The 27,167-nt window shown below is 34.1% G+C and overlaps 1 protein-coding gene across 1 annotated transcript; it reads right to left on the bottom strand.

Moving 5' to 3' along the window:
- Positions 1 to 8,226: 8,226 nt before the first annotated feature.
- Positions 8,227 to 25,789, bottom strand: LOC113734390 (myosin-8-like). The gene is made up of 39 exons (XM_027260917.2): positions 25,277 to 25,789; positions 23,952 to 24,080; positions 22,996 to 23,139; positions 22,584 to 22,729; positions 22,342 to 22,498; positions 21,435 to 21,493; positions 21,176 to 21,335; positions 20,692 to 20,841; positions 20,415 to 20,551; positions 20,167 to 20,313; positions 19,972 to 20,073; positions 19,377 to 19,434; positions 19,132 to 19,233; positions 18,106 to 18,143; positions 17,878 to 18,004; positions 17,623 to 17,793; positions 17,408 to 17,539; positions 17,217 to 17,326; positions 17,029 to 17,089; positions 16,579 to 16,756; positions 16,269 to 16,474; positions 14,890 to 15,009; positions 13,687 to 13,785; positions 13,017 to 13,229; positions 12,697 to 12,836; positions 12,339 to 12,450; positions 12,232 to 12,252; positions 12,019 to 12,114; positions 11,701 to 11,871; positions 11,355 to 11,498; positions 11,000 to 11,188; positions 10,266 to 10,397; positions 10,114 to 10,184; positions 9,921 to 10,020; positions 9,699 to 9,755; positions 9,405 to 9,461; positions 9,115 to 9,195; positions 8,811 to 8,893; positions 8,227 to 8,733 (listed from the first exon to the last, which is right to left on the bottom strand). Exons 1-39 carry the CDS (start codon positions 25,277 to 25,279, stop codon positions 8,619 to 8,621), a joined length of 4,518 nt encoding a protein of 1,505 aa, XP_027116718.2. The 5' UTR covers positions 25,280 to 25,789; the 3' UTR covers positions 8,227 to 8,618.
- Between the last annotated feature and the right edge of the window lie 1,378 nt (positions 25,790 to 27,167).

Genomic DNA, 27,167 nt, shown 5'->3' with positions numbered 1-27,167 from the left:
AAATCAATCATGTAGGTCATAACTGCCTCTAGAAAACACTAGTCTTCCAACGGTCACCAAAATTATTCGCTGGTTTGATATTCTAATTGCAAAAGGCCTAATGACACTTCTCAATTTGAAGTTTTGAGCATTTGAATCCACAAGATCCAAAGAAAAAGTTGATTAAAAAGATTTCATTTGAAAATGATAGGATTGTGCATGACACGTTTCAGACTGAAGTGTGCTTAAACGTTTAAAAGCTAAAAATAAAAACCTCCAACGGCTACATACTGAAATCTCCAAACAAGTTGTAAACTTTCATATGTATCCTTTAAAAAGAAAAATCTTTAGTCCACTTTTATTAGTCAAAGTCAAGCACATAAAATCTTAGTATGGATATGTCGAATTAACTCTGCAGGACGTCGGCAACCAGTTTATGTTGACTTGAAATCTTAAAAGTCACAAGTGACGTTATTAGAACTTGCACATCAAATAATAGAAAGATTGTAGTGTGTGTGATGGCGCTTTCTTTTCTTTATCATTTTCTTGTTGTCGCCAAAAAAAACAAAAAATGGAGAAATGCAGGTTATCCTACTCAAAAGCAAAATAAATCACAAGCATCACCCAATATTTACAGTGATATTTACAAATCACTATTTTTATCAACCGATAAACAAGTGGAATTTAAAAAACAGAAAGGAAAAAGGGACTTAAATTCAAGGTTTTTAATTCTTAAAAATTAATACAGATCACCTATCAACAAAAGATTATGTAAAAGTAAGAAGTTTGATCATAAACTCAAGAAAAGAAAAAGAAAAAGAAAAAGAAGGCGTCCAATGCTGATCACAAGGTGAGCCAACCTGGTTTTGGCGGTGGGAAGCTTCATTTCTTCCTAGTTCATCCCCACGAGGTGAAGCTGACAAGGGTACGCGCGATGCGCCCACGTGAAGTAGGGCGATGAAGGCTACCAGTTGCACCTGGGGGGGCTCACATTCCCTGTTGGAATTTGGAACCACGCCTCAGCCCCCAACAATAACACCTACTTTCACTCTGTAGCAGTCACCATACTTTGAGATTGCAGTTTGAAAAAGAAACCACAATCAAGCTTTGATTTGCTACATCTATTACCTATCACACATTCACATCTGCATGGAGATTATAAATGTTGTTTTGGTGTACACAATAAAGTCCAACTCTGCGCCAACCAAAAACCATGTTTCAATATCCATTGCAGTTTGTAGCATGACTACTAGAAAGCTTAGTTAATTTGATCGATGAAAAATCATTCAATCTCTACTAAATGACCATACTTAATTAGACGGCTCAAAATCATCTTCGTTTCATTGATCAAACTCAAATCATTTGTTTATACTTGTGTACGTATGTGATTTTGTGGTTCTAGCTTAGGGTAATGGCAAAAGAGTGGTTGCCAAGAAAGTGTAGGTGCATGTGCATGCATGGAACCTTGGCTAAGAGAGTCTCTTCTTTCCATGCAAGCATTAGATGGTAGTCTTTGTTTCTTCCTCTCATTGGGATATAGTACTATCTTATATCCTTCCAATGGCTTTGGAATGAGAGTACAATCATCATACCAAAATTATCTTCACATCTTTACACTTTTTTTTTTTTATGCAGAAAGACATAGCACAGTAAAGCAATGACATTTCACTCTTAATGCGTGCGCACTATGTTTGGTACTATTTGGGAAAGGTTCTTGTTTAATTAAAAATAATTTAACTTAATAAATACACCTATTATTAGTGTTTGAGCAATTAAGTTACTTATAACTCCTTTTTTTTTTTTCCTTCATTTGGTAATATTTTCTTTACCATGATTTTCATAACATCTTGCTGCCCTCCTAGCATTGCTCTATTCTTAATTTTCTCTTTTTTCTTTCTTCATTTATTCTTTATTAAGGGGATGTGTACTTTAGCTTTACCATAGGAAAGCTGTTTTAGACAGCTTGAGAGAGGGCCACTCTATTACTATCCACTAGTCACTTTTGGCATTAATTAAGAATGGGTCACAATCCTTTTTCTTCCCATAATATTGCTTCTTTAGCCTTCAATATATCATCAAAAGTCTTTGTAATCGTACCTTCCTTTGGTGGCAATACTTTGCATAAACCTACGTAGCAAACGTGTAGGTAGATTCTTAATCATTCGTCAATGAATATATATTAAGCTCACATCCACGCGTAATCAAGGGCCTATAAAGTTGCAAATTCTTTAGAATCTTACAAGCTTCCTAGAAGATGTTCATAGAAGGCTTTATATCAGACTATGAAGCTCTACCGCTTGATAAGATTTAGATGTTTTTTTTTTTTTTTTAAATCTTTCTGGGTTGATTTTATTTGGCACCCTTGAACTACACCCTAATTTCTACTTTTGTCCCTGAACTAAAGTTTGGGATGTTTTACTTCCTAAAATGCTAAACTTATCCTATATATTTTAGTCTAATTGGGTTGATTTTATTTAGCAATATGAAATTAACCATTATTTTCCTTGTAGTTTTTTTTAGCTGTATTATACTCATTTTGCTAGTATTTATTGATTTAAGGCCAAGGAAGGCATCATTTACCTAAAACCATAGACAAAATGTATCTATTTCTGCCATTAGTGCAGATTACTTTGTCAAGCAAATTGTGCTGGATGATTTTCAACTATATTATTAATAATATTGACTTGTGTTTTATATAAAAAAAATGTATCTATTTACTGAATAATCATAGTATACAAAGCAATTATACCGCCTAGCAGAACATGGCAACAACATTTATGCTTACTTAGGTTTCTGTTGCAAAATTATACTAAAGAAAGTAAAACCCAACTAACTAAAACTTCTTTAATCACTCTCAAAGGTGAACCAAAAGTATAGCCGATGCATGCATGGTAGCAGATGCATGTGTACTAATACTTCAAATTATTTCTTAGAAAAGAAAGAAAAAGAAATATCTTTGGTGGAATAGACGCCAGGGGGGTAACGATTGGATACTAAACTCTGAAGTTGTGAAACAAGGCTTTAATCAATCAGTGTATTCAGTATATCAGAATTGCTTTGACCTAATGGATCAAATAATCCCATTTTGCTTCCATCTTATCTTTTTCCAATGATGGATATAATATTAGAGTCTTGAAGCTTGATTTATTTATCTGTATAATAACTAATATTATGCGGTCCCTCCACCGGAATAAAGGATCTTCTTCCTTTCTACAACAACTTCATCATCATCATCTTCTTCTTTCTTTCTTTCTTTTGTTTTTTTTCTTTTTGTGGTGCTTTCAATTCATATTTAGGCTTTTAGCAAAAAAACCCTAAAAAATATTGGAGGAAAGAAGGCATAATCTATTGATCTTTAGCTTTTGTGATTTATTGTCCTTCTGTTTGATTTCTTGCCTTTTCCTTTAGTTGATCACATTACGCCCCAAATGGTAGTTAAAATTTGTTCTTTGTGAATGAACAACTAAAGTAGTGTGGAAACAGCATAAAAATGGTTGGTCATCCTAGCTAGTCCATGATTAGGGCAGGGCCCATAAGATTTCCTCAAGTCTCCAAGTATACTTAAGAGTACTTCCCTTTGTTTTCCTTTCTTAATTCATTAATGGCCTAATAAATTATTAACAAACCAATTTAATTACAAATGTTTTTCCTTTTGGTCCTACAAGATATATCTTAAAAGACAATGAAAGAAGGGAACCCTTGATCCCTTATTTTTATATACTCAAGTGTACTCATTGCAACCACTAACTTAATGCACAAACTCAATTAAGTAGATGAGATCCACTCTACATCCTATAGGCTTAAATTACTTGCATCACATTGACTAACATTGTGCATTTGGGATACAATACAGTTTTAATAAAAAAAAATTACCCTAGCTTCCACACATTTTTTAGCTATGGTCAGCAAAAATGTTCTTCATTCTTTATCAAATTCAAAGAAAGTTCACATGGACACATGACAAGTCTTTGAATACACCAAAGGTCCTCCTCTCCCATCATTTCCGCCAACAGTCAGAAAGTCATGATTTTTCCTTCATCCAGACTCGTGATCATTCATTTGACTTTGGAGAGTAGCAACAAATCCTCATGTTGGTATTTGATTCACTACAGGGTGTGTCTTAATTAACTTAGCAAAATTTATTTCCTTTTGCCCCAGAAAAGAAAATTAGCTAAACTTATGGTGGGCATTGTGAAAATGGTAACTAATGAATTTGATGCATGTATACCTACCAATAATTTACACCTATACTAGTTAAAAACCCTTTTAGTTATAGCTTAAGCCATTGGTTATATTTCACGTAATACCAAAAAAAAAAGCCATTTATGCAATCCCAAATTAATGAGGGACAATTATGATTGATGTTTGATTTGCCACACAAGTGAACAAATCTCAACCAAATAATTATATGGTGAAAGAAACTAGAGGTATCAACAAAATTAAGTAATAGAAGCTTGCCATGATTGAGCATCAAACTACATGTTTGAGCACAAATAACATAGCATTATCATCTTTTTTTTTTTATCCTAAATCATTCCACATTCATTTGACTCAGTTTTCAATAATGAGGTACTATTAATACAGCCGATGGCTAGGATTTAAATGAATGAAGACTGTTTTGTTTTGTACTCAAAGAAAATCAACCACGCCCAACATGGCGCACTTGCCCTGGTCAAAATCTTCCTTGTGCTTCCCACAAAAAGATAACTAACTTTGTTTTAATATCTCAAATGTTAGTCTTTGCCTTGATTAGTGCCTCTATTCATTGATGATCATCAAAAAAATATTGAACTGTTTGAAAGTTTGCAATTCCCTTCCGCCGTTTTGATCTCTCTCTCTCTCTCTCTCTCTCTCTCTTTTGGTCTTTTATATCTAACATGTGCTAAGCTTTGGTTAAATCCTTAAAATAGTTCAATAAGTTGATGGAGTAAACTTGGACAAGATTTGATTGAATTGAGGAAACAAATTGGTCCTAGTGCAAAGGTGCATTTATACTCAATTTTCCGTGGTCTTCTTATGATTACTTTTGGCGTACTAATTGAGAATTAGATGTAGATCATTGCTCAAGGCTTCTATTGTTCCTCTTCTTAAAATGGTTATCCACTTATCTCAAGCACAGTTGGCTGCATGCATCATTTAGTCATTCAGCCCAACAAGTTCTTCCTCCTCTCTTTACCTTCTAAAATAACCCAAAAAGTCATATATATATATATATATATATATATATATATATATATATATATAAAAGAAGAGAAAGGTCTTGCATGTGAAATTTGCTTCAAATCAAAACGTACATTGTGCATGAGATTTCCTACTAATTACACATTAATGGGTCATAATTATCTTTTATTAGAAAATATATGCTAACAATTAAGAAGGTAAACAAGACTAGCATAATAAAACATGGCCAAATAATGGAGTAATTTAGAGTGGAGAAACCCCCATTTGCTCTTGTGGGTCCTATTTTCTCTCCATATATAAGAGTTGATGTACAGAAAAAATTCAGCAACCAATGTGGATTAAGGGGGAACTCTTAAACACATTCAATTGTCTAATGATTCTGCCTTCTTGGGGCAAGTAAACCTTTCAGACTTGAAGTCTAGATTTGTTCATAGTTCATTGTATTAAGGTTTCTTCTTCTGACAATGCACTCATATTAATGGCAATTAAGATTTCCAAATTGGCTTTTAAGCAAATCCATAGATTTTTTCTGTCCCATAATATACTTTTTTGTGTACACTAAAATGTCTGCATTCATCCAACTCCATGTTGATTTCCCAAGAAGACCATGTAAATTCTGTCCACATACGTCATCTACATGCATTGCAACTAACTGCATAACTGTAATAACCGTAATAACCGTATCAGATAATAAAAATATAGAAATTAGAATAATTAGCCCCTGGTCCGAGAATCAAAATTCTGAGAACAAAATGGATGAAAACATGTGATCACATGACCGTCAAAAACATGGTCAGCAGAGGATCCCAAAAGGAAATTACTATAGAACTGGATTGGCATGTGCCTCTTTATTGCTAGAGAAAGTTTCTTTGTTTCCCCAAAAGGAAAAAAAAAGTTAAGGAGAGAAATATTTCTTTATGTATCCATTTCTTTCTAATCAGTCTTGAAAATGTCTGTTGGAATGAAGCAGAAGAAGAAGAAAATAAATTCAGGGATTGCATGTCTGGACTGGTTTTCATTTTTTTTCTCTTCTTTTATTCAAGGGTTTCTTGTTTAATGAGATTTTGTTTGATTTTTTTTTTCGGCGCAAAAAAGCAACTCGGTGAAGAATATTTATGAAATTGTGGTGTATTTACTAATTAGTAGGAGCAAATAAAAACAAAAGATACTTGTGTTAAAGACAAAAATAGAAGTGGCGTGTTTAATTATGATGCAGAATCTCTATCATAAAATCCCTAATCATTTTGGACACCGACAATTACATGATCAAATCATATAAAATCTAGTCAATTGTCTTAAGCTCATAAAAATGACAATAGATTGACCTTGAAATATACATTTTTGGATAGAATATTATTTGAAATATTAATTGAAATAATTACTATGACACTTTTTATGAAGTGATATACATGAGATAAAAAATTATTGATAAGATAAAAAATTAATTGGGTATTGTAACTATGATGCAAGCAAAATAATATTTGAAAAAAAATAATGCTATCTAAAAACTCACGATGAAATGTTAAAAAGGAAAATAGAAAATCACTGCTGATCTTTTCCAAATTAGAGAATATATAATTTCATTCCTCCATTGCTTCCTATCAAGAATTTCAAGCAAATAAATATATTCTCTTTTTTTTTTTTGTACTTTTCTGATGCTGAAGAAAAGAAATTCAGCCGTGTCGTATATTGTTGAGATGACAATAACAAGTAGGGGTGCTAATATTTTGGGAAAAAAAATTGGTCAATCCAATCTAGATCGAATTTTGGATATCGGTAAAACAGAATTCAGAAAAATTGAAATATTATGTTCAATAAACTGGTTTGGGAATGGCTATTAAAAATACAGTACCAAATTACTGATTACTGGTCGAATTATCGAAATTTTTATAATATAATTATATATATATTACTAAATATAAGAGTAAATCTTAATCTTATCACTAAATACTAGTAATTAGTAATTACTAATTGGCTAACTTAACTATAACTATTCTTGGAAGTCAAATTTTGATGGAAGTTGACATGTTGGAGTGTAGCTTGACAATTAAATTTGAAGTTCTTATTTATTTCAATATTGTTTAAGAATTGAGATTATGACTTAGGATTTAGGATTATGAACATAATTATTAATTTATTTTTTTGCATACCATGTTTGTTTGAGTTAAGTTGATTGAATTTTATTGGAAAAACATATGGAATATTACTTTGTCACAACAATTTTTTGAAAAAATTAATATATTTTAACTCACTATTGACATTTTGAATTTCAGATATTATTGAATTACTAGTTCTCCGATCCAATTTACCAAACTAAAGTTTGGATGGTAATTGGATATTAGTCTTAAAAAATCAATTCCATATAACCGAAATTTTTTTTACAATGGGAAGCCATGGAGTCTTGGCCAATGCATGGAGGCTCTTCCAAATGTTATTAAAAGTATGTAGAAAGCACTCTAGATTGTCCAAGAGACTTATGGAATAGTCTAAAACTTTGTATATAAGAGTTTGCCTGCCTTATATAAAAGAATCTAGAGACCGTGTGTAGGAAGACTTGACTATGTGTAGGAAGACTTGATGCAGAATTCTCGATTGTTTTAAATACAATTATTATCATTGTCTTAAATACGAAAATAGTGAAAATGTAATTTAATAATTTTTCGCTCTAAAGTCTGACGAGTTCTCCTTCAAGAATTTAATCCTTGGCTCGCATACAAGGCTTTACTGACCATTACCTGTACAATACCTTGAAATCATCTGAAGTTTTTGTTTCAAGTTCATTTCTGATGTTTAAGAGCATGAAATCATCAAAACAGGGTATTGGGTGGCATGCATGACAACCTTAGCATATAGGTTGCTTTCTCCTGAAAATCGAGTTTTGTTTTTAAATGATGCAAAAATGGAAACCAAGTCCTCTTGCAAAGTTCTTGTTTAACCATTTTTGCACATTTAGCTATCAACTACCAAGACTCCGTAAACTAGATAAATTCTTCAACAACTCCGATGATCTCTAGCACATAACTAGATAGAAGGTATAACAGCAGGTGCAAATGAAAGAGCAGAGGATTTTCCCGAGAAATGATAGAACTAAAATAACTCTACCATTGTAACTGTTTTTTGTACAATTTGATTTTGGAAGGCCAAGCAATGGCAGCTCCCTGTGCAGTACAAGAATTCGATGAATCATTGATACAAAAAATGCTGGCTGAAGGTGATCCTAGACAGAAAAAAGCTAGGCATAAAGATTTTATCCATGCCCCTTCTACCTATCTCACAAAACCTATCCTCTAATTTCAAAAGAATTTTACATATGGGGCAGTAGAAGTCATTTCTAGGAAAACCATATCTAAATCAAAGCTATTGATGGATGGATATACACAATGAAACTAACCTAATAAAAGGATCCAACAAATCCTTCCACTTTAGAACTTCAAAGTCTACCCAATGAAACCACAGCCTTATTCCTTTAAAAATTCGAAGGCTGGATTTTCAACTAGTTCTTCTGCAGGTTTTACACCTGTAAAATCTACCCCCTTCAGGTCATTGGTAATATCATCAACTGAGAACGGGATACTGCAGTCAAAAAGTACATCGGTCAAGAGATAAGAATATTTTCTTCCAGAATCTAACCCCTTTTCTTAACACATTACCTGGAATCATCGTCCAGTAAAAACGAACTGGTATCAGCTTCATTTGAATCTTCTGTCATTAATATCTTCATGTTGGAAATCACCTACATGATGTGAAGGAACAGAACCACAGTTTAATCAATCTCAAGTTGGCATTATGCAGTTTCCGGAAACTATCGGCAAATTGAGTGAGGATCTTAGACAATGTTCCAAACTTCCAAGGAGGATTTAAAAGGTCCCAGCAAATCGACTTACAGCACCTTTCCACCCCGTCTCTCACCAACCCCCAGAAAAAGTCAATTTCAAAATATAGAGAGAGACTCACATCTGTGGATACACTTGGAGTATGGTAGTTCTCATCACAGTAAAGCGTGCATATTCTATAAAGCTGTTGAATGCTCAAGACCTGAAAATGCAGAACATGAGTGAAATATGCTACCATATCACACCAATGCTAACACTGTATTAGTTCACATAACCGCTTTTTCCAATTAGCAAAGTAGAAAGCATTGAGAGACCAAATGTATATGTTTAACAATTCAAAACATATCTTGCTAGCACAACTGCCCCAGAAGCAAAAAACAAATAATTAATGATCCAAAACAGACTACGTACAGGGCAGAGATCATTTGTAAGATCATCATAGGTAATTCTAGACTTCTGGTGAATAACCTGCAACCAAGAGATGAGCTATTCAGTTAAATAACAAATAAGCAAAAAACGAATAACAAATGATCATATGCACCATAACTAGTTAAGCAGCTTTAGGAGCATGAGAAGTTTCTTTTATATGAAGAATACATTATTACAGTTTCTAAGTGCAATATTGGATCAAATACCAAGCTAATTGGTTTGCCAACAAGTGCAGCCTCATAGTAAGTAATTTCCATTCAAAGAAGTGAACCATACCAAGAAACCAACAGCTTGCCTTGTATGCTTCAATTCGTCCCATGAAGATCCTGCATACTGCAGCACAGAAATGAACAAGGATTCACAATCTTTTTGGTGAAGTATATTCAAGACCTAGCCTATTCAAGCAATTGTGAAATGCAGCAGAAGAGTTACAATATCCAGTGCATATCAGTTTTTTTTCGTGGACAGTCTGCCATGAACTGCACAATTGATGTTTACCTCTTCCGTTGCATGCCCGCACCAAAGTTCCAATTCAGCTAACCCAGATTTCACATACTCTCCATTATTGAATGTGCAACACTCTCTACGGAGGAGAAGACTGCAGAATTGGTGTAAGAATATTAACATTCTTACAGCAAAGAAGTGGCATGTAATTTGCATATTCCTCATACGATGAAGGGTAAAAATCTACCTATTGAAAAGTTGCACATTTATGCAAGAGAAGATCTGGACAAAAATTTTCTGAGCAAGAACTGGAGGCACCTAAAATGAAAAGAGATTCACAAGATTAGATGTCTGTCTACATGAAAGCATCTTATCATAAACAAGGGAGAATTTACTCACGAAATTTTCTTTCAGAGTACTCAGAAGTCCATTCAAGCTATCAATGATGCACTGCCAGTGTCTGGCAGGAGAACTACCACTAAAAGACTGCCCAGATGATCTCAAAGAGTTCCCTCGAGGTGTTCTGGATGCCTAAAAGAGCAAAATTACACAAAATATGAGGTGAGGCTACTAATACTGTCAAAGTATAAGATGAAAAGTCAGGAACAGAGCTAAAACTCAAAACCACACTTTAGTCCCAAGTAATATCCACAAAAAATTTACAACTGATCAAACAAGGCAAGGACTCCTTGGAAGATCAGGCAGCCAAATGGATCTTAATCATAAACTGCAACACATTTAATTGCATATCCATAAAACATCGCCTAACTAGGATATTAAGCGTCAAGATAATAAGATGCACTAATCTACTGTTTAGTCAAGCTTATATAAATTTAAACCTGACAGAAAAAATAGGAAAATGGGACGCCCACACATGAGAGGAAAAATGAACACTTTCAACATAGTAAACAACAATTTCAGCAATGAATATATTCAACAGTGTATCATTTTTAAGCATTCACAAATAAATCAATCTTTTTATTTATTTATTTTTCTTTTTTTCAAGCATTCACAAATAAATCAATTTCAGTTTCAAAGAGTTCTACAAATTTAGGATCATAAATCTGAAGTATTGCTGGATCAAAAAAAGGTTCCTGTGGTAGCATCCAAAACTGAAAGAAAGGCTGTATTACCTGGATACAAGAAGAAATAAGTGATGATAGGTCCTTCTTCAGATTATCTCGAATAATACCATAGATCTTTTCAACATATGCAGTAAGTTGTTGCTTGAAAAGCAAAGCCGGGTACTTGGCGTCAACTTGACGTACGCCATCAAGACCACCAATAGAAACATTGGTGATAGAAGAGGATGAACGGAAACTCTAAAAAAAATATCAATCTCACATTGAAGCTTTCATCAATTAATGACAAAGAAGTAGTTTCATTTCATATTACACTAGAATATAACATTGAGTAAGACAACCAATTCATACAGATGAAAGAATCAATCTGAGAGAGAGAGAGAGAGAGTAACAATGATCTCTTCACCTGGGTCATCCTTCCAAATAGTGATGTTGGCTGGGGAGGTTTTGGTGGAGTTGAACCAGTAGCTTTTAGGGTTTGCTGAAGTAAAAACAATAATGTTGATGTGTTGGAGAGCCAATAAGCCATGTAATCATTGTTTGTCTCATCCTGAAATTAAAGGATCAACCAATATAGAAGATAGCTTCAATTAATCAACAATGTATAACAAGAAATGTTTAAAATTATCTTGTCTCAGTAGAAAGTATGTGAGAGAATTCAATGGTTATGAATAATGGAAAACAAACAACCAGCTCAGCATAGAACTAGAAGCCTGAGTGAGATAGCATAAGTGATTGTGTCGAAATTTAACCTGTATGGCAGAACCAATCATCTGAATGAGACGATCAAACACACTAGTCTTTTCTGCTTCAAAAGATCTCCAGTTAACAAGGCATTTATATATGGTAAATGCAGCGACTGGTTTTCCTTCACTAAAGCCAAGATCTTGAGAAACACAAGTGATCAGAGCATCAACAAATTCCTGGAATATAAGAAACTTAAGTTAATTGAAATCAAATGCATCAGTGGCTGTGAATTGTCTTGCTGAATGCTTTCGAAGGCCAACAAGAGCAGAAAGGAACAAAATAAGACAGTGGATGCACACATATGAGGAGTTTTGAGCACATACTCGCTGCCTTTCAATATTGGATCTCCTCATTGACTCACTGCCAAATCTTTTCGATCCACTGCCAAATCGTTTTGCAGGTGCTGAATTCTGTGGTTCCTGCAGCACAGGTTCATTAAACTTATCATACTTGGAAAGTGTATTTTCAGGCAATTATGACAACTAAAAACTATTTTTCCTTTTGGAACCATAGCTTATAGCATAAAGTGCACTTACATGATAACCATTTTCAGTAGGCTGCAGGAGGCAAGAAACAGAAAGAGTGAGATGTGTATGCCCAAGAGAGTCTGAAGAAAGAAAATTAAATTATCCAGCATCTTAACCTGATCTTTTAAAGCCAAATGTCCAGACATTTTTCCAGCTGGTGCGTTCAGCAATGCTTGCTGTCTCAAAATCTGGTCCTCAGTTTGCATATCCGAAAGTTTTTCTTCAAGTCTGAGACAAAGCAGAACTAAACATTAGATTTTAATTCAAAATTCTAAACAAAAGCAGGACAGAAGTAAATTAAGGCTTCACCAAAAATGAAATGTTATGATCTTTTTGAACAGATACACATAAAATTGCATATAAAAAATAGTTTGTGCACAAGTGTGTGATACTAAAAAATTGAGCCAATGCTTTCTAAGCATTGAGTTCTACGTTCAAAAGAGTTTTATGGTTTGACAATTTCTCTGCAATAACCTTTGCATGGCAGTTTTCAACTCAATTATCTTTGACTCTGCATCCAAAGCTTGTTTCAATCTCTCCTCACTAAGCCGACTTGTTTCCTCATACTTCTTTTGGGTTTCATCAATTCTGTTTTCCAGTGAATTTACTAAAGCCTGCAACACATTATAACAAAAGCATTGTAGTTATTATATTATTTGCATCTTAAAGAATAAATTTTTAAGAAGTGTAAAATTGCACGTTTTAATCAGGACTTTAGATAAGTTCATAAAAAAAGGACAAACAAACAACTCATTTTCATTAATCAAAATGGAGAAATAAATTAATGTAATTACCTTGAGCTGCTCATTTTCTGCAGTAAGTTTATTGACAATTTCATGGTCAAAGACTGAGACCTCTTGAATTACAGGAACTTTCTCAGCTATCTCCTTTGCAGCCTCCCTTTCCTTCATTAGCAGTTCTTTGGTTTCATCAAACTGAAGCTGCATCTCTTCGAAAGCTAACTTCAATCGTCTGTTCTCTTGGGTTTTAGCTTCTTCCATGTCCGCCTATGAAAGGATCAATAACTTAGCCAAGAATGAATTTATGAACCAAGAATTAATTTCTTTCTTCTTCCATGATCCACACATCTTAATTCCGTTCCAAAGTCTCAAGATAAACAATTTGCAGAAAACAAGAAACCATGAGATGCAGTTTAACTACCTATAGTTAAAAGAGAACTAATTGCTCAAGATACATCAATGCTGAATCATAAGATGAACAGAAGGCATACTACATAACAAGTCAAATAACATAGGTCAAACCATATTAAATTTAACATCATCCTTAATTTTTTTTAAGGGTACAAGATTCTATCAAACTAGCATAAAGAAGTTACATCTCACTAATATCAAGATATGACTTAATAAAAAGGAAAATGACTTAAATCTTAAAAAAAAAAAAGTTAATAATCATTGAGAAACAAGAGAAAGAAATTGCTAGAAGAAAGTAGTATAATGTATTTACCCTCATGCGTTTCTCAAGTTGTAGACGCCAAGTCAATTCCTCAACTTGCTTTTCCAGCATACTTTTGGCAGCTTGGAGAGCCCCAGTTTCCTTTGCAGCCTGAAGTCCCACCACAATTATTCAATACCATCAGCATATGGCATAATGAAAATTGCAAAGCACAAGAAATATAAAGTTAATCTAATAACTTCCAAGGACAACATAATAGAGCTAGCAGAATACAAACAAAAAGAAGATACCAGTCTCTAGCATCATAGAAATCCTTAATCCTTGAGTAACTCATAAAGATATCTTCAAAATAATCCCATTTCATACTTTCAGTGGGAAACAAAATGTAAAGATAGCTACTTAAACATTATAGGTATCACCATACTGTTAAACTTAATTGACTTAGTCCTAGACTAAACTAAAAGGCATACCATGTCCTTGCAATACTACAATAGATAACATCAAAGTGAAAAAGGAAAAAAGAGGCATTAAAATGAGAAGATCAATTGATAGAGATACTTTTACATATTCTTGATAAATATCATTAGCACATAATTAAGACAAACTCACGAAAAAAATATGTTGCAGCATTACTACTTTTTTGTTCTGGTCTATGAAAACAGCACAGATGAAAAACATACATAATCTAAATGAAAATGAAGTGGGTTTATCACCAAAATAGCAAAGATACAAATCAAATTTGAAACATAAAAGTCAGAGAAGGAAATAGCAAGTAACTACATAGAAATACGAATAAAATGTGCATCCTATCTCATAAATGAAACAAAGAAATTATAGTAATAACCTCTTCCCAAAAAGAAAAAAGAGTAGAATCTTTATGTAAGTGCAATTAAATCATTTTATTACTTCTTCAAATTGCTTGTCCTCTAATAATTTTTTGCACCCAATCAATTGCATAAGTAATCCTGAATATAATCCGGAGAAGGGCTTGGGAAAAGGGATTTTGAGATTAAATGGGATGAGCATTCCTGTCTCCTTTTGCCAAAGAAATGCAGAATAAGCCTAGACACAGATTGTGTATACTCCCATGAACCAAACATACACAAAGTGGAGGGAGTGGAAGACACAAGCAACTCTTAAAATTGATTTCCGTGTTAATCTTCCATTAGGGCATTCAGGTTAAGACTCAAAAATGAACTAGACAGCCTTCAAAAAACAAAAGCAGACAATCAAGTTTCTTAGAAGTAATCTCACCATTTTAAGCTTTCGTAGTTCTCTACGGGCTATTTTCCCTCTCCAGGCACATTGAGTAGCTACTGCAGCTTTCTTCATCTTCAAGTAGCGAGCACGTGCTAAATATCCACGGTAATGACACTACCCAACCAAAAAAAAAAAAAGACATGTAACCTAAAAAAAAAAAAGTTTATCTATGAAAAAATAACAGGATATTACACACTTTGACAGAAAAGGAGCATGAAATTCTGTAAGTTCAAACAAAGACCAGCAAATAAATAAGAAAAAGCAATTCTTTTAAAGTCCAATTCATGGAATTGGGTCAAAGAAATACACTGGCTTTACTGATTTCCCTTTGTCAAACAAGAAAAGCAATCAAAAATAAAATCTATCGCATTCAGTTTTCAAAAGTTTTAAGCCGACACAAAAGTAATAAAAATCTACAAATGAATGGCCCTATCTAAATTCCAATTTTGAGATATTCAAGAGTCGGACAAAGCTGAAGCCCAAGCTGGAGGGAAGGAAAAAAAATTCTCACAGCTTGCCATTATGTGAAATGCAAAGTTTTAAGTTTCTCTCATTTGTCTAGGGAACACTGTTATAATTTGCAAATCAAGAAGTGCAGTTTCCATAATATGTCAGGAAAATGAAAAAGTTAACTTCAGAAGTTGTAGAAAGATCCTAGCAAGGCACAGAACAACTCAGGAAACCTGAAACAATTGTCCCAAAAGCATGATACCCATGGAAGGACGAGGTACAGATCACCTCTTGTGCCAGGAAAGATATACACATCAACCAAACATGCATATGAAGAACATCTTGTAATTCTGTAATCTATAATGAGCCATTAGCATCAATTAGTTAACTCTTATCCAGAATGAAAATGGAAGGTATGCAGCGCAACATAAATGCCATGGATGACTTGAAAAAGAAAATGATTAGATGAAAGTGTTGCAAATGGAGGATAGAACTACGTAAGGCCTTTGACAAGAGGTTAAATAAGTATATTTTTCAATAAAATGACCTCAATGCTTCTAATGGATGAAATGAATAGCATACAGAAAACTGTGGAGGCACAGCAGTAAAATCTTTACAGGTCCTGGCATAAAATTACAAAATTACCAATCAAGAGCATCTCTATATCAAAGTTATCTGCCACCCATGAGCAATATGATTCATGATGCTCGACTAATAATGGACCAGAACAAACAAGTCGGAGTAGCAAACACACCACTGACCTATTTAATCAATATAGTTAAAAAAAGAAAAAAGCTGACCTAGATCTACTTATGATATACACCTTTCAGCAAAAACTCCTTTGCAAATGAACTAAAATAATCATAAGCACCTTAAAGTTCTCCTAGATGTTGATTTCCATTCAGCAAACAACTAATGGTTACCTGGATGTATATGGCTGCTTGTGTTTGCTTTCTTAACTGAAGTTCATGCCGAGCAGCCATCCCCCGCATTCCAGTTTGAATAGATATAGATGAGGAGTACAAGGCTCTATAAGCTTTCTTTGCAAGAAAGGTGCGTGCATCTTTCTGGATTTTCAAGCAAGCAGCTTCTCTCCTCATCAGCTGGTAGCAATGGCGTGCCACTTCACCTGTAGTCCATCAAGAAAAAGATGAACTGATGACCGTTCTTTCCTTGAAAGCTACTAGCAAGTTTATAGACAATAGCAACGAGAACATCAGGCATCAATCATACCTCTGCACACTGCTTGGATTAGTATTGCTGAAATACGCAACTCAATAAAGCTTTTGCGGGCAAAATACGAACGAACTTTTCTCTGGATGACACAAGCAGATTTTCCAAGAACCTTACTCCTGCAAGCATCTAGTTCTGCCATCTGACCAGCTCTCAGAAACACTTTGGTTTTACCAATCTACAACATTATTAATTAGTTAACTTTAGGTAGATCTGAATCTATAATCAGTCACAAATGTAAAAATTCTATGAGGAGATGAAAAATTCACTTATTAAAAAATTAAACATCTAAACTTTGACAAAAAGATTTGTTGGAAATTGGATGTCAGTTCCCACAGAACTTCCATTATATTTATTGATTAATCCTTTTTAACTGTATCTCCTGCACTCACCAATTTATTTGCCAAGCAGAAATGAGGGGAAAAAAGCATCATTATCAAGACCAAGTACCTGATAACCTTTAAGGTCAACCCTCTCTAAAATCGTCTTGCAGGCACTAACCTCCTCGCAGCTATTGATAACAGAAATAAGTGAGAAGAAAAGAAGGAAAAAACTATTAAGCCATGGGGAAAACCGTATCAAGAATTAAGATACTTCAAAAAATATCACTATACATCGCAAGCAGTTAAAGCAAGTACCTTCCATCTAAGACACCAGGTGCAAGGATGCCAAAACGACTTACAAATTCATCAAATGTCTTCCGAGTGGGAAATCCAGCACAACTTATCCTGATTGCTTCCATGACTCCCTAGAATTACAACTTTCTAGTTACAATACTTGCAATTGTAACAAAGCCTCATCACAAACAGCAACAACTATCAAAACTCACCCCACAGCGAAGCTGCTGAAGTACATTCTTATTCTCAAATATAGATGGTTTCAAAACATTATTTGGTTTCACGCAACGAACGTAATGAGGCTCAGTGGCACTCAGTGTCTCAAGCAAAGTTTGCAGTTGTTGCTGCATTAATTACAGAAAACTGGAGTTAATCTCGGGGGTGAAAGAAGTTAATAACTTTCACCGAAAAGTATAAAACCAAATACCTTAAATTGAGAACCAATGGATGAAAACTTTGATGTTTTAGACGATTCTTCAGGTAAAGGTGGGAACAAGCTAGCTACAAAGGAGCATCTTGAAGCACTAAGAAGTGCTTGGTGCTCAGCAACAACATAATCTTTGTTCTTATCCAAAAAAAGTTCAGTTTGATATGTCACCTGGAATGATATTTTCTCAATCAAGGAAAATAACCATAAAACCTGTATTTTAATACCAAATATTCTAGTAAGTTAATCACATACGTCACCAGCATAATGGCAAATGGTGAAATCAGTCCTTGATAACTTTGGCTTGCTAAACCGTTTGTGATCTTTGAATGTCTGGTAAAGCTTCTGTGCAAATGTTTCATGAGTTGATCTTGGAAACATGCTGTAACAAATTACACAAGCATTTCAACTCGAGTATCTAGATTTGCGGGTGCATATTGATACTCAAGTATGATTGAGGTTAAAAGTTTTATCGATACATACCAAGCCTCATCCACAAGAGCTATTATACCACCAGGTTTCTGGAAGTACAGAACACGTTAGGAATATGACACTAAAATACAGCAGATAAAATTCTTAAATTAAAAAAAAATTCCAATGGACAAAATGTCACCGGAAGAGATGCAACATGACCTCAATAATTTTGAATAGTAGACTCAAGAAGCAAATGGTGTTTTGCCCAGTGGCCAAGGGGCTCTTAGAGTTCTTCCCACTGCCAGGTTCAGGGTTTAAACCCTGGGCTTGGCAGTTTGTGGGTGGGAAGGGTATGCTGAGAGGTGGGAGGTAATTTTTTTAAAAAAAATCAAATGGTGTTTATGTGTTTTATCATTTTCTATCAGCATGACTATACTGATGAAATGAAGATGAACATAAAATGCAGTGCAACAGGACAGAAATATTCAATCTAACTAGCTCAATGTATGACCACTAGAAGGAACCACATTAAATCAATAGATCAGCAATGTCCAAATATCAGCACACAGGAGGGATCAGGCTGCTTGCACATGTTATGGCTCAAAATGATAAAGCTCGGGAAAAAGTAAATCTCGACACATTTTTTACTGGACGTATGCATATATTGCAGAGAGAAGATAAACTTTTGTACTGTGTTAAATTAAATCCAAAGCTTCATGAAATCATAAATCAGAAATAAAAATCCTTTTGTCTAAGTTTAGGAAATATAATTAGCATAACTTCACAAGAAGTAAGGCTGATTTATTTTTGAGTAAATCTTATATACACTGACAGTGTTTACACTATCATCGTTGGATCTATGACATATGTACAAAACTTGAATTTCAAATTCAAATTTTGCATAGTTGTCATCTATCTAACATTGGCAATGTATACACTGTCAGTGTAGGAAACATTAATCCTTTAATTATTTAACAGCAAGAGTTTTTATATTTGCTTCCATTGTGAACTAAAGCAAGAAGAAAGAAATAACTCACACCAACATATAAAAAAGTTATATTCAAGTAAAATATATTCACGCTGATGTATATCAACCTTTTCTATAAGATCAAGAATGTCCTGATTATCTACAAACTCAATATAGCTCCAGTCAATTTCTTCTTTGGTGTACTCTTCTTGCTCCATTTTGAAAACATGCTGCCAAAGGAATAAAAAAAAAAACAAAAAAAGAGTTTCTATGAATCATTTGATACATTTTTCTTAACCGCACTGCTATATTTCCAGATTTAAATTTTATAAGCAATAATGCAATAGAATGTGCACATTTACTCTTGGCAAACCTGATTGAAATGCTGCTGCAACTTCTCATTTGTCAAATTGATACAAAATTGCTCGAAGCTGCATAGATGAGATAAGACCAAACCGAATAACATATCAGCAAAAAAATTAAATTAAATAATCTCAGATATAGAAGCATCAATAGTGAAACTACAATGTTTCGCAAAAAAAATTTAGCAAAACTCTTCACCAAGAAATTCAGAAGAAAGCAACAAGTTCTTTAAGGTCAAAGTGTCTCCTCAGAAGCCATAGCCTATATAAGAGATTTAAGATTTCCAAAGCAAAGTGGCTAGTTAGGTGTCATTAATGTACTAAAAAGCCTATGTCATAACAAGGACATGTAGATCTAGAAAACCTGACAGGATGCCCAATCAGTATAAAATAGAAGCACAGGTCATTTATTACTTAACCATACATGCTTTTGATCTGCAAAATTATATTTGCCAACTATTTAACGCAATTTTCAGAAAAATTCAGACACAAAAGCACCCAGAAAATCTTGTAGATCCTATGTGTATGTTAAAAGGGATCTCAAGCAGTTAGCTGCAAGAATTAACATCTGCAAATGATGAAAACAAAAGCATACCAGTTAAGCACCTGTTTGTCTTGAAACTCTCAAATCCATAAATATCCAGGACTCCAATTAAGCATTTTGAATCAGGATCTTGGCCAATGGAATTGTTGATCTTGTTAACAAGCCTAAGATGACAAGATATAGAAGGTATAAGAAAACAAAAGGACAAGCTACACAAGATTCAATCATATACTCATTTTCATTTCAGTCAAACTAACCAATCAAACAATCTTGAATACACTATTTTAGCCAAAGCATCTCTGTTGACTGCAGCAGCATTTGGATCAAGGCATTTGGTTATTGCCTCATCGCGAGTTACAATCACACGTTTGCACAATGAGTCTTCAAGAGGCTTCTCATCACACCTGGAGGTATTACAAGATTTTGGAGTTTCTATCAAAAGCCACCATAAAGTTTCTAATTTGAATATCGCTTTTTTAGGTACAAATAGAATCAAATGACTTACATGAGGAGCTCTGCTGCAGTCTTTAAATGGAACCGAGACTGCTCGTCCTCAGGTTCAGAAGAATCTGTTTCATTTCCTTTGGCAAACTTAATATTACCCAGATGAAGAACAGCAGCCACAACTCGAAAAATTGCATCCTGAAAAGGACATTTTAACAAAATATACACTGTTCCTGTTCCATACTCAGTCTATGAGGCGCTGCTCCTTAAAACCAGTTACAAGATAATGGATATTTCCTCCCTAGATGCACTACATAATAAGACAACACTATTATTACCTGCTCATCAGAGCTGATGCCAACAACATCCATCGCCCTCCTAGTAGCTAGGTATTCCTTGGAATCATCAACTCCACTCAATTCATAACAATTCGATTGGTTCAGATAATGGAACATCCTTGGATCTCCCAATTTGTATTTTTTGACATCCTAACAGCAAGGGGGGAAAAAGTAAACAATATGACAACAAATCTTCTATTGAAAATCAACCAAAATATATGTTAATTTGATTGACACTGGCAATATTAGGAAATTCAGAGCAGAGAAAGAAGGCAAAATAATTCAAGATCTTTATGCCTGGTAGTTTTAAGTGTAAAGTCTTGTGTCAATTGGCCATATACTTTACAAATCGCATAAATTAACTGTTGTTGTTTGCGTTTCTGTTCGGCCACCACATACTTGGAACTAGTTTATACAAGTAAAAACATGTGGCCTTCACTATTTCTGCGAACATTTTCCATGTAAGATACAGGAAATATGTTACCTCGATTGGTGCAGCACAAAGCATGTAGAAACAATGGTAATTTCTCTCAGGATCAGACACCTGACAAACCCGAGATCTTTCCAACAGGTAAGTTCTGATTGCAGCACCAGAAATTCTCCCACGTTTATCAAATTGAATCTCCACAAATTTACCAAAACGACTGGCGTGACAATCAACTTTGTTATGTAGAGAAACTTTTGATCACTTAAAGGGAATGGTTAAACTAAACTGCCAAGTAAAACAGCTATGCTTTGCCCACCTTGAATTGTTATTTCGGACAGTCTTTGCATTACCAAATGCTTCTAGAACAGGATTTGACTGCAAAGCAATGAAAAATGTCAGGAGAAAATCAAAAGATGAGCGAAATATCTCCCCATCTGTCCTGTTAAATGATTCATTTGTGAAAGGACCTTCCGGCACTGCATTATTCAGAGTACAATGTTTTTCTCTAAGGACGCACAATGACAAAAATCAGGAAGGCAGAGCTCTATACATGATTTCAAGCAACACAGAATCTGCATGAACATATTTCTGCCGCAATGAAGGCCTCCAAAGCTAGTCGTACTGACATCAAATATGAAGTTATACATGGTCATTGGAATAGGAAACTCACCTATTTAATACCGCTTTATTTTAGACTTTAATTTAGCACCAATAAAGAATCTTATTTTAGACTTTAATAGTTTGTTAGGGGCATATTGGTGCTAAATTATAGATCCTCCTAACTGGTGGTATCCGTCCCCCATTGACTATTATCATAAGAGATTACTTTTTGAATAGTTTGTTAGGGGCTTGTATTCCCATGAGAATCTCAAAATTAGCTAATTCTTTTAGAAAAAGTGGGGTGCTTTTGTCTCTGATCTTTTTTTGTCCACAAGAAACAAATGTTCAATTATTCCTGGCCTTTGATCAAGAGGAATTTTCTAAATCATGTCATGAACAGTATAATTTCTAGTATAATCTAATCTCCGAGACCATTGACAAATAAGTTCAAATGAATGATTGCACTCTCAAATCAAATGAAGAAAAAGAAAGCTAGCACTCTGCAGCAAATGCATCAACATCAAAGTTATAACACAGGAAATGAGGCTGTGTTATTGTAGGGTCTAAATACATGGCCATTCATCTTAAGAGTGTAGAAAAAGATTATTGAATAATATGCAAACCTCAAGGACTTGCTGCTCAACAGTCCGTCCCTCAGCTACAGCTCTCCCTCCCATAAAGGCAAGATATTGCATAAGCATTTTTGTGCTTTCAGTTTTACCAGCTCCACTTTCCCCACTAACCAAGATTGACTGGCTTATTCCCTCATTAATCATTTGCCTGCATTTTGAAAGTGCAGAGTTCAGAACATTTTCAGGATCCTACAAGACACATGCTTAAAAACTCATCAGCACAAAAGCTTTGCCTGTATGCAGCATCAGCAATAGCAAAAGGGTGCGGGCTCAGCTCACCAAAGGCGGCTCCTTTGTACTGTTCCATCATATGATTGTCGTATAAATGTAGTAACCTCTGGAAAGGGTTTACAGCTATCAGTATATTACCTGTATAAGTCTGAAAACAAGATTTGAGAAGTTAGATTGAGAAATAGGTATCGTTACAGAATTAGCTAAAAAAAATCGTGGGACAACAAATCCTCAGGTCCTGAAGATTAAATTCATGGTTTACACAGGCCAAATGAATAAACTTACAGAGAAACGGAATTGAATGGATGGTGATAGATAACAAGGAGCAAGTTATTAAACTCAAAAAGATAAAAATGCATACTAAGATCCGAAACATACACAATTAAGCAAACAAGATTTCAGAAGCTGGCTTACATAAATTTCATTCATGTCATACCGACACCTCAAATTCTGCAGAACACCTGGTTCATGCAGGTAGGCAAGCTTTGTCATGTCATCTACACCACATTGAGGAGCCTCAACATCTTTGGCATGTACATTGGATACATTAGCAACAACCTACAGCATAGAAATTTAAATAAATAAATAAAAAGCAGATAAGATATACTATGATAGTCCTAAATTGAGTGAAGCAGACTAAAATTACCCAGTAATAGGAAAGAAAAGTTAAAACACCAGACAAAATTTAGCTGGAGGATGCATACAATCTGATTTATGTAGGCTTTCTTGGAAAGGCATTTGATATTCATCTACTATGTCTTGTCCGTTTCACAACCTAAATTAGACTAGCATTTCATAATAACAAAATCACTGCAAACCAGACAATTCATCAACCCTAACTTTTGCTAAGCATGCTACTTTTTGGAAGTCATGTTCAGGAAATGCTGTTATGAAGTAATCTTTATGATCTAGTATTATCAAGGATATCATCTCTATCGATATTGGAAGGAATAAAAGCATATCAATTTCATCCCCATGCATCAACACATTCCAATTGACAGATAACTTGTATATCGATGGATTAGCCAATTATCCATCATTACCTATAAATGCAGAGAGCATGCACATTGACACGAATTTACCAATGTGTATCCCTCCAAACATCCCAAGCCAAAAACTATAAAAACTTGATCTTAGTCTATCAAATTGCCAGGGCAGTCTAAAGATCATAGGAAGTTAAATTAAGGGCTCTGAGAGCTCATCCTTGCAGAAACAATCATTTGGTTTTTGGAAACAAGAACAGTGTAGGTGCTAGCATGCACAAATAAACATACATGCCATGATACATAAGTGAGTGAATGTGAAATACCTATCTACAGAGAGACAATTTTATTCCAAGAACTGGAAAAAACTACAGAGGTGGTACTTACAGTCTTTCCTGATGTACAATCCACCGTGATCTCTTCACCATCAACTTCCAAGACGATTCCATCTATCCAAGCTACCTCACGATCTTCTACCCAAACATGAGATCCTACTGCTATACCAGTTGAAACAGTCTGCAACAGAAGTAAATGTTCAATAAATTGGCTATCTATGTAAACGAGGAATTGAGTGCCAAGATGCAAAGGTGAACAAAATATCCTTTTATAAACAAAGTTACTTCTTATTTCCAATCTCAATATTATCCTTTTCAAAGTGCCTGAATCAAATCCAAAGAGGCCTAACCATAGTAAAGTCAGTAATCTTTTATTGATTCAAACCAATCAAGTAGCTCCATTTTAGGAACTAAACTCCCAATCTCATAAAATTGAAGCTCATTTCAGAATCAGAATTCAGCTGCTTGTCCGCAATTTTCATACTTGATACCAACTTGGTGGACATCAGAGACTGCTATACTAATCACATTTGTCCACCAAAAATGTCGAACACCATTTACCAGCAAATGTCCACACCATTAAGAGAACAAGAAACTCTGCCATTTGAAATGTTAATGCATTTGCCCACACCAATCATTAAATGCAAGCATTTCTATGATATGCAATTCACAGCAGTTTCAACATAGAAGTCCAACATCCCGGAGAAAGCAAAGAATGAAGAGTAGTAACTTTGGAAAAGATATACGCTATATACATACTACTATATATATATATATATATATGGTCACATTTTCAGCTAATAATGCCTACAATATGCTATTTTCTTGCTGCTGCAGAGGATTCAATAGTTCTCATTGCCTTTCAATTGACTTCAGCATAGAACCGCAACAAAAGTCCAACTCCTTACACAATATCTTGAATTCAGGACAAGAAAAAGTTTTTATGCTGAGCATTTTCACAGAAACATCCAACAATAAATTTCAGAAATAACCTGTTACACTAGTAGTCTTGCCCACCAACTAATATCATTTCTTCTTTCCGGCCTTAAAAATGGCAAAATAATTATATACTTTTTTCATTTGAATTAAAAAATTCTTAAGCAAAGTAAAACAGACATAACTCAATTTTTAAATACAATAATAGAAGTATAATGCAACAAGTTCAAATTTTATCAGAAGGAAAACAAATTTTAAACAGTTTGACATGCATTTCTAAGTAACCCAAAAAGTGAAAAACTTTATGACATTTCACCAGCTTTCACTCTCAAAGAAATCTGCTTTAAGCCACAAATTATTAAGTTCAACTCACAAAAATACAGAAAACACATTCAAACATTTTAAAACAAAAATGTACTAAAACACAGCCATAAAAGTTACCATTTCTTGAAGCCAATTCAACCAGAAAGCAATCACAAAACCCCAGCTTCACCTCAATGCCGCAAATGACACCGAAATCATCAACAATTTTCCGGGAAAACTCAATAGAAATAACTCAATACAGCCTAAATTCGATATAAACAGGCTATGCAAGAAAGAGGAAAATGAGATACAATGAGAAAATTCGTGATTAGGGTTTAGAAAATTGAAATGGTTGCAGAGGATGCAATGGAGTATTTTTTTTCCCCTGGGAAAAAAAATCCAAAAATCCAGAATTGGACCAAAAGTACCAAAAATTTTCCTCTGCAACTTTTTCCTTTTCCTAGATGGAAATGGAAAATGTCTTTCCTCTTTTTCTTATTTGGTCCCTTTTCTTTCCTTTTGATTCTCCACCTTCAATGTGTGTCTGTGTGTGATTTTAACGTCAAAATGCAGAGAGAAGAGAGGAAATGGAAATGCAGAATGTGGCGTCATTTTGCGGGAACGGAGTGGGGAGTTCGTTGTTCTTTTAGTTTCCGGAATTACCCTTGGTCATTGCTGAATTCTCCAACTTGCACTTTTTTCTGATTTACTTGAAATGTCTTGTGATGTTTTCTCCTTTTCCGTTATTTCATTTTTTTTTCGTTTTTTGAATTCATTTATTTTCCTCTAAAATGAACGGACTCCTTTTAATTGTTTTTTGGGTCATAATTTGTCTCTTTCTTTTCCTCTTCTTTCTTTCACACAACTAGGAGCATAGGAAATTTGATTGTGGCAATGGCTCTCTCTTTTCCATCTTTAGGATTTTGTTTTTCAAAAGTCTTTGTAATGTTTTATTCTAATTCTATTTTATAAGTAGATACGAAATTGGGAATCTTTTCATAATGTGGCATAGTTGCTCTTTATTTATGAACACTGATCTTTGAGATTAAGATTGAGCATATTAATTAGACAGGAAACATTATTAGTATTTAATGATGTTGGAAGAATGGTGGACAATCTCTTGTGAAAAAATTGACCTAATCTGGTTAAGAAAAATATATAGGATGTTACAAGGAGCTTGAATTTTTTTTTCTTAAATTTATAGTAACACGTTGTTTCATTGTATGTGTCATATTCTGCAATTTCATGGCGCTAAATGCAAATATATATATATATATATATATATATATATATATATATATATATATATATATATATATATATATATATATATGCCTAAACACCAAAATCCCTGATTAAGAATCATTGTATTGGATATTGTGACAAAAATCCTTCTCCCCCTGGCCCCATCAAAGAAAGCTTTCCTTCTTAGGTTGTAATTGCAGCATTATTGAATTTGATAAATGTAAATTGAAGCTTTCTATTCCTAGTTTGTCACAAAGATTAAAGCCTACAGGTAAAACAAAATAATGCATCTTGAAAGTCAGTGTCACTCAAATTTGTTCAGACAAAAAAAAACAAAAAAGAAATAAAAGGGGCTATCAGAATGGAAAAAGGATGAGAAGCCAAATGCAGTTTGCTGTTGCAAGATTCCCTTGAGTGCCTCTAACATGACTCTTGACTCATATGAAAGTCACATATAGAGTATGTGAACTCATACAAATGGATGGTTACAATGGAATGAAGACAAGATTATCAGTTTCAAATTAGATTGTTTATAATCAAACTGTGGGAAAAGCTTAACAAAGAAATATTTTTAACATTTGTCAACCAGCCATATGGAGCAAAAAAAAAAAAAGATTTTAAGTCATGTCAACTTTATTTTCCTTTTCCTTCTTAGCATTTCTTTCACAAAATTACTATGCCAAACCTATTCTGCTCTTCATATCCTCAATGTTTTATTTCATGCTTATAATTTTATGCTCATGATCATTTCTTCTTCAGTTTTATATATTGAGTTGACTGCTAG

The sequence above is a fragment of the Coffea arabica genome, chromosome 3c, assembly GCF_036785885.1.
Source record: "Coffea arabica cultivar ET-39 chromosome 3c, Coffea Arabica ET-39 HiFi, whole genome shotgun sequence".
NCBI classification, from domain to species: domain Eukaryota; kingdom Viridiplantae; phylum Streptophyta; class Magnoliopsida; order Gentianales; family Rubiaceae; genus Coffea; species Coffea arabica.
This window is presented reverse-complemented; position numbering and strand designations above follow the sequence as displayed.

Bases quoted from the DNA above. Each gene is read 5' to 3' on its own strand.
- LOC113734390 (XM_027260917.2), bottom strand. The intron at 23,140-23,951 runs GTAAGTACCACC...TCTATGCTGTAG, and splicing joins ATTGTACATCAGGAAAGACT to GTTGTTGCTAATGTATCCAA. The intron at 13,786-14,889 runs GTGAGATTACTT...GTGGGACTTCAG, and splicing joins AACTACGAAAGCTTAAAATG to GCTGCAAAGGAAACTGGGGC.